This window comes from Bison bison, unplaced genomic scaffold, assembly GCF_000754665.1.
Source record: "Bison bison bison isolate TAMUID 2011002044 unplaced genomic scaffold, Bison_UMD1.0 scf7180017864248, whole genome shotgun sequence".
Taxonomy (NCBI): Eukaryota; Metazoa; Chordata; class Mammalia; order Artiodactyla; family Bovidae; genus Bison; species Bison bison.
This window is the reverse complement of record NW_011494820.1, coordinates 399,516-407,780: the sequence shown is the minus strand read 5'-3', so window position 1 is coordinate 407,780 and position 8,265 is coordinate 399,516. Positions and strand designations below refer to the sequence as shown.

General features: G+C 60.7%; 1 protein-coding gene across 1 annotated transcript in view; it reads left to right on the top strand.

Moving 5' to 3' along the window:
- The first annotated feature begins 6,644 nt into the window (after positions 1–6,644).
- Positions 6,645–8,265, top strand: part of GJC2 (gap junction protein, gamma 2, 47kDa) — a 3,175-nt gene continuing 1,554 nt past the window's right edge. The window contains exons 1-2 of the mRNA XM_010847291.1: positions 6,645–6,890; positions 8,053–8,265. Coding sequence (XP_010845593.1) covers positions 6,780–6,890; positions 8,053–8,265 — 324 coding nt within the window. The 5' untranslated portion in view covers positions 6,645–6,779. The remainder of the gene's footprint in view (positions 6,891–8,052) is intronic.

Here is an 8,265-nt window from a genome sequence, read left to right as displayed (position 1 = left end):
TTCCTGGCCCCCCCCAGAGGGCAGCAGCCGCCTTACACCTGTTGCTCTGGGCTGCTGGCCCCCAGAGAGGCTGCTCCTGAGCTGCCGCACACTCCTTGCCCAGGACTCCCCCCCAGGTGGGTGCAGGACCTCATCTCCCACTGTATCTGAGTAGCCGTCGAGGCTGGGGTCAGAAGGTCCTGGGGCTCATCCTTCTCAAACCACTCCTCCTCCCGGTCCCTGACCTGGCCTGAGAGTGGCAGAGGGACACTGCAGACCTGGAGAGGGACGGAGCCTGCCCTGGGGCAGGGAGGAGACGCCTGCCTCTGGGGCCTTGTGCACAGCCCCCTGGGGATCTGGCTGGCCCTGGAGAGGCCCGCCCGGGGAGGATGTCTGGGGGCCTCTGTTGGGGTTCCAGGCTCTGGAGTCTCAGAAGATGCCTTCAGAAGCCACCCAGCTCAAGTCAGGGCAGCTGAGCTGTATCAGTACTAGACACAGGGGGCACTCGCCTGGGCCCTGGTCCACGCCCAGGCCATGTTCTGCCATGGAACCCAGACAGATGGTAGATGCAGGCTGGGAGGAGGCAGGGAGCCCGCGCAGGAACAGAAAGCCTGGGCTTCATCTCAGAGCCCGGATAGACAGTGAGGGCAGGTGAGAGCTGGGCCTGAAAGCTGGATGGCAGGCAGAGGGGTGCTACAGAGCCTCCACCCTGAGGGCCAGCGAGACGGGGCTGGGCTGCCTCCTGACCTGCTGTGTAGCTGGGAGAGGCTGCTTCCCGCTCTGGGACCCGTCCAGCCCCAGGGACAATCAGGGATTCAGACCCGGGGCCACGGGGGGAACAATGGAGCCCTTGAAGGCCCTCCCCCCACATTGTGCTTGGCGGTGAGAGGTGGCCCTGGGTCGGGCCCTGGACTTAGCTGGGTGCACACTCAGGAGGGCTGTGTCCAGCTGGCCAGCAGGTGGAAAGGCTCAGAAGGACTTGTTTCCTGGCCTGGAAAAGGTAGGATGTCACCAGGAGACCATGGGTGGGGTGCCATTTAGGGCTGAGCGGCACATTCTTCACTCTGGGTCCGCAGTCCCAGGGGCCTAGGCACGACTCTGGAAACAGCCAACACCAAGAGATGACAGGTTCTGGGCCTGACCGGCCCTCCATTCTGGGGGTCTGTCCATCTCAGGTCCCCTGCCCTCAAAGGAGCCAGATGGGTGCAGTGCAACTCGAGGGCAGGAGGAGGTAGAGGCAGTCTGCCCCCACCCCCTGGAGGCTGCTAGGCTAGCTGATGAGGAAGGAGGGAAGGGGAGAGCCCCAGCAGCTGGGACCCCTCAGGCTGTGTGGGGCTGGCCAGCCCCCGCCAGCTCGGCAGCTGCGGTGTGTCCAGAGGCTGGGGCCTTGGGCTCTTCAGTCCTGGGTGGGGGCTGGAGAGCCCCACCTCCTCCACGTGGACAGACAGACTGGTTGGCACACCTGCCTGCTGTCCGCCTTGCTCCTGGACTGGCCTTTATGTAGCCGTGGGCATCTTCCTAAACTCCCACTTGTGGGCGCCTGCTAAGGCCTGCCTCCTCAGATCTGGTTCCTGGAGGTGAGCAGAGAGCAGAGCAGACTCCTGTCCTCCAGGAGCAGGCCCTGCTGCGCCACAGATGTGAGTGAGTCGTCTGGGTCGGGGTGTGTGCAGGGTGGCTGGGCAGGACTGGGGAGTGGGACTGGGCAGGTGTCCTGACAAGGCGTAGCATGGCTGAGGCACACAGCCGGTCCTGTGGTACGCTCGGCCTTCGGGGGAGCAGGCACTAGGGCAGGGCAGGGAAAGTGACTGCCACAGACCGAGAAAGATGGCAGAGTGCGGGGTGCACTGGCTTTACTGTGGCATTCTGAGGCAGCTCCAGGGTAGACGGCTAGGAGGGGTGGACAGTGGGGCACCCCATGGGGTCTGAGGGGCGAAGCATCCTGCTCTTGGCCAGTGGTGACTGGGGAGGTCCTTGAGGGCCCTGAGCTCAGGCAGGGGTCCTGCTTCAGCCTCCCGCCCTTGTTCCTCTTGACACCTTCCTCTGCCAGAGCCCAGCGTTCTGCGGTCTGGGCTCCCCTGAGGCAGGAGCAATCCCGGCCGCTCCACTGTGACTCACTTCCCAGGCTTGGCCCCACCACACCCTCCACCCTGCAGGAAGCCCCTCACTTCCCAGGTTCAGGCTAGAATGGAACAGGCGGCCCTGGTTCCTCAGCAGACCCAGTGCTGTGGCAGAGCTCCATTGCTTCCGAGCATGTAGTGGGGAAGCCTCACTTCCCAGAGGAAAGCCACTGCTGGGGGTTGGGGGGAGGGGGGTACAAGGCAGAAGGCGGCGTGCATGCGTGTGTGTGTGTATGAAAGTGAGAATGAAGGATGGGTGTGCAGATGCTTGTGTAAGTGTGTATCCATGTGTGAGAGGAGGGACTACAGAGCTGGTCAGCTCTGGGCTGGGCAGGAGCAGGTCAGGTAATCATCCCTCAGGACCCATGAGGATATGGGTTTTGTTCGGAGAGCCCTGGGCTTCCTGGGACCCCACCTTGGGGTGCCTGCAGGAAGGGAAATGGGTAGGCTGCTGGGAGGGGAACCTGGTCACTAACCGGTGTCTACATGGTGTGGGAGGCTGTGGTGTTCCCTGGAGTTGCTGGGGGCAGGTGAAGGTAGAGGAGCCCCAGGCCTGGGTTCTGGGCACCTGAGGTGGGGGAGGTACACACCTCTCACTGGCCGGGGGTCCAGGTAGGACATGACAGGCGTCTAGGGCAGGGGCCCGGAGTGGGCAGGAATGTGGAGGACCACCCACAGAAGCATCACAAAGCTGACAAGGGGAGATCTGAGCATCTAGGGCCCTGCTGTGGGGAGAGCAGTCTTGGGGGCTTGGCGCCAGTGGAGGCAGGGAGAAATTCCTCTGGGCATGCAGTGTTTGGGCCTGAGCAGTGGGTGGTGCTGCAGCCTCACTCAGAACTGTCCCTGACAGGGTACTTGGATGGGTGGGTGGGCACGCAGCAGGAGGGAGACCCTAGCCTTGGAGGCCCGTAGAGGTGGGGTTTCCGGAACAGGCCCTGGTCCTTTATAAAGACCGCAGTCTCCTGGGGTTGAGTCCACCTTGGGCTCCTTGAAGGTGCTCATATGTCAAGGAGGGACCACCCAGTGTCTGCTGCACCCAGGAGTCCTCAGGAAGGGGAAGAGGCTACCTGAGGTGCTGCGATTCCCAGGGAAGCGTTCCACCAGTCCTCTTGGTGAGCCGAGCACTCTGGAGTGGGGAGCAGGCCAGCAGCCCCACTGCAGGCAGAGGAAGCCCGCCCACAGCATGAGGGGGCACGTGGAGGAAGCTAGGCTGGGGTGGGAAGGAAGGGGCTGGGCAGGCTGGGCCTCACTGTACTGCAGGAGGCGGCCCTGGGCACCTCTGGGTCCCAGTCTCTGACCAGCCCCTCAGGGCCTTCGTTCATATCCAGGGGTGGAAGGAGCTTGAAGGGGAGAGTGCCCAGCTGCCCACCTCTGCAGAAGCCACTCTGCTGGTGCCAGAACCAGGGCTAGAGGGCCCAGCTCACCCCAGCACAGGTCATCCTGATGCCCCTGGAGCCCAGAGTGTGCGCCTCCCACCCTCCTCCCAATAGGGTGCCTCCTCGGGCAGCTCTGGGTGAAGGTGATGCCAGCTCCCTTCACGGGGAGCCCCAGCATGTGCCCTGCTCACTGGCCAGTCCCCCCTCCCTCCCCAGCTCCACCCTCCGCTGAGCACTCCCAGGTCTGCCCCTTCCCAGGCCTTGACCCCAGGTACACCTGGCCCTCTGTCCTGTGTCCCACTGAGTGGCCGCTACCCACACTTGCTGTAACATGTAGCTCTGGGGGGGATTCCCTTTGAACAGATGCCAGAGGGCCCAACAAATGCCAAGAACTTGTTCCCTGAGGGGCCAGCACCCCCTCATACACCTTCCTCTCCTGCTGGCCCAGCCAGGGCCAAGCCCCCACTGGCTGCCTCCTCCCGTTAGCACCAGACATCTGTGGGCCTGGCCTGTGCCTCCCACTTCTCCAGCTCTGTGTTGGGGTCCTTGTACCCCACAGCCCCAGGACTGGTCACTAGTGAAAGTCCCCGCTGTGTATGTGAAGCCTCCAGACACACAGAAATGTGTTCCAGATGGGAAAATATAGGGAGAAGGAGCTTGTCGAGAGGGGTAGGAAGCCGCTTTAAATAAGGTTTCTTATTTCACAACACCTGTGGTTTACAGAGAAACTATGAAGAGGCCAGGGAGACTTCTCATTTGCCCCCGAGCCCAGTTCCCCTGTGGCATGCTTGTCACAATCGGTGCACCAATATTGAATCGTTGCCATTAACCAAAGGTGCCTCCCTTTCCACCCGTGTACTTTGCTCTCCTGAGGGCCCCTGAGCAGTGACTGTCCTCATGGCTCCTTGACCCCTCTTGTGGGGGACTTCCTCAGACTTCCTTAGTTTCTGGTGCCCTTGGGATTTTGAAGGTCAGGTAGTTTATAAAGCCCCTCCTGGAACTTGTTTCAATATATCTCATGATTGCCTCTGGCGAGGGTTTGGGAAGAAGGCCTCGGGGGCAGCAGGCTCTGTGCTCTCAATGCGGCTTCTCACTTTGGGCGGGGATGTCTGTCACAGCCTGCTGTCTGTCAGGCACCCTCCTTTCCTCCGAGCTGTGCTCTCTGGAGGAACACCCTCCTGCAGGTCACAGAGGCAGCATGAATATTTAGAGTTCCCTTCTCCCCCATTTAGTTAGTTATTGTATCGTTTGTATCAGTGGGGACTCATATTTTTTACCTTGGGCTATAATCTGTAAACCAATCGATAATAGTACTTTACTTTATTGGCCTAATTGATCTGGTTTCAGACACTGGGATCTACTTCCCTCAGCTCCCATGTTGTGTCCCTTTGACTCGCCTCCGTGTGTGTGTGTGTGTGTGTGTGTGTGTGTGTGTGTGTTAGCACTTCCTTCCTCTGACACCAAGAGATGCTTCAGGCTCGTTTCCTGCTGCTGCCCTGCAACCAGCTGTTTCTTCACTAGCCCAGTTTCCTTTATTGGAGAGTGGGACCAAGGTGTGTTCAGCGCTGTGGGGTGTTTTTCCATGTAAGGCTTGACAGGCATGGTGTATATGCAAGTGCCTCTTCTTGTCCATACTGAGCTGAAGGTGAGTTCAGACCCACATAGCCAATGCTAAGCCATGATCATATGGAACATTCCAGCCCTCTCCTGTCACTTGTCTGTAACCCCCACACAGTGAGAAGCCAGGCCTGCTCCCCATTCGCCCGGGGTTCAGTCCAAGTGCGCAGGAGCACAGAGCGCCCGGCAGGGTACTGGGCTGGCCTCGCAGGAAGTCGGGTGGAGGGACTGGATGAGGGGCGGGGCTGTGGGCGGGGCGTGGGCATGGACAGGATGGGTACTATCAGAAGCCTGGGGAGAGCGGGGCTTCCGCGTTGTGGGGAGCGAAAGGGGGTTGCTGGTGCCCTGGGGCCAGGTCGCTTGGCATTTTCCTCCAAAGTCGGGAGGAGTCGCAGGAGCACAGGTCGATGGGCTCCTGAAGGTGCCAAGCGGAGGCGAGGTAGGCCCAAGGGGCTGCAGGGCGTCTCTCCTGATGAAGCAGATGGAGTGCAGGGCGGAGAGCTGTCCAATATAAGCCCACGTGGGACGGAAGCCAATTTGGAGGGAAATTTTGGGGTCTGGTCTTCTGGGATTTGTTGTGCCTACTGGCATCCATCTGCCTATGTGGAGGTGGCAGCTGGCACTAGAAGTCTAGATTCGGGGGACCCCCAGTGCATGGCACTTAAGATGGTGCCCAGAGCTGGTCAGCATCAGCCCCCTGATCACAGAAAGATCCTGCTGTGACTGCGTGTGTGACACAGGCCCTGTACACACATGCACACAGGCATGGGCCCCTGGATCTAAAGAGCCAGAACCTCCGCCACACACCCAGAGCTTGCCTGAGCTTCCCCACTGGCACTGGGGGAAGGTGGGAGGTTTCCTCCCACAAGGCTTGCACCCTCTTTTCTCCACATGACTCGTCTCTGGGGAGGCTCTAACTGCACCTGGGTCAGCCCCCCAGGGCAAAGTGCCATCCTTCACACCCCAGGACACGGTCACCCAGTGCCATGCTAGAGCTGGTCTCAAGAACAATCCCCCCGCCACCCGGTAGGTGTCTCCTGGCATTACTCATGGGCCTTGTGGGAGCATTTACACCACAGAAGTCGGTGAACACTACACCACGGCTCTCCCACCAAGAGCCAGTTGTTAAATACCACACACTGAGGGTCGGGATTGTCCTGGCACCATCACCTTCCCTCCTGTTTCTCCACTGGCATCCATCTTGGAGAGGAGAAAAGTCGGGACTGCTCTGTCATCCCTTTTCTGGGTTCCTGCACAGTGGGGCTGTGGGCCCCAGTCTCCCGTGATGTGGGACTGTCGAGCTCAGGGATGGGTTCAGGTCCTGAAAGAGGGCTGAGGTTCAAGCTGAGGCAGAATGTCCAGCTGAGTTCACCACAACCTTCATGAGGCACATTCCTCCTTGAGGCACAGGTATATCACACATGGCCTGGAGGGCTGGGCATGTGCCAGTCTGTGTACCTGTGAATGTGTGCCTGCACACAAGTGCATTGCACATATGACTGTGTGTATACATATGTGTGCACTTGTATACTTGTGAGTGTTTGCATGTGTGTGGCTCTGAGAGGGGCGTTGCACACAGATGTAAGGAAATAGGGTCACTTCCCCAGGAATCCCGGCTGCCCCCTCTTCCTGCCCCCACCCCTTGCTCCGGGAGAGGACCCAGCTCAATAAAGAGGGCCGGGAGCCCTGAATGCCCCTGCTGTTCCATTCCACACCTGCCCACACTGCTTCCCAGGCCTGTTCGAGAAAGAGGGGACCAAAAGCATCAGGGGTCTTCAGCCCCCAAACTGCACAGGAGCAGGTACTGGTGTGAAGGAAGGAGGGTGGGTGTTAGGAGGCTTCAGCCCCCTCCCAGAGGCACAGGGCTACCAGAGTGCGCGCTCCTGCCCACTGAGCCCCTTCTAGGCACAGTCCCCCTCAGAGGTAGCTGATCTAAGAGGAGCACTGGTCCAGGGCCTGGCCAGTGGCCACAGGGCTGTCTGAGTGTCTCAGGTGCCCGAGTGTAGTTGTGCGTGTGCTTCATGCTGTTTGAGGGCCTTGCCGCACATGGCGCCACCTTGAACAGACACCTGGGCTTACCTCCGCCCTCAGCCGGGCTGTGCAGAGGACATGGGAGTGCTGCCATAGGAGGGAGTCGCAGCCTGGAGGGTGGGCACCAGTCCCTAACACAGCTGAACCGGTGGGGGTGGGGGAGCATGGCCATGATCCCGAGTGAACATCCTCTTTAGGATGTGGAGGGAGCTGGGAGGGGGCGCTGTTGGGAGATCTGGAACTGAGCGGGCTGGAGGCTGACAGAGCCACTGGGTCTGGAGGTGGATGGGATCAGGGTGTGATGGGGAAGCAGTAGGGCACCGGAGGCTGAGGGAGGCCCACTGGGACTCGGGGCCTGGGGAACTGTGTGCTGATGGGGACTGGAGTGGCTGCAGAGTGAAGGCCAGGCAGACAGGGCTCAGGTGGGCCCCTGGCACGCTGGAAACGACTCCAGAAACCGGGGTGCTGCAAGGTGGGAGCAGGCATCTGAGCGGAGGCTGCTCTGCTTTCTGGTTGCCCCTATAGAGGCAGCTCACCTGATGGACTCCCTATTGCTCTCAGGGCCTGGGGTGGGGTCCCCACAGGCTGGGGGATGAGCATGTCTTGCCCAGGGCCCTGCTTTGCTGCAGGGTAGGGGAAGGTGGGAGGGACTGGCCTTGTTCCAGGCCACAGAGACCTGGGGCCAGGTCTTGGGGCAGCCAGGGCATGTGCTCAGCAAGGTGGCCCAGCGTCTGTCCCTTATAGACTCTGTCCTCTGGCTGCAGAGGCCCCAGCCTCTCCCTGTATCCATCCTAAGGCAGGGTCAGGACTTGGGGTGAGAGTGGTACCCCTGGAGGGGCTCTGGTGCCACTGTCCATCCCCCCCACCCCACCCCATCAGCCCTTGCCCCCATTGTCCTTGCCCAAGGTTGAGCTCCTGCTGGTGACCTGCAGGTCGTATCCCCTGCCCCTATGACCAACATGAGCTGGAGTTTCCTGACGCGGCTGCTGGAAGAGATCCACAACCACTCCACGTTCGTGGGCAAGGTGTGGCTCACGGTGCTGGTGGTCTTCCGCATCGTGCGCACCGCCGTGGGCGGCGAGTCCATCTACTCCGATGAGCAGACCAAGTTCACGTGCAACACGCGGCAGCCAGGCTGTGACAAC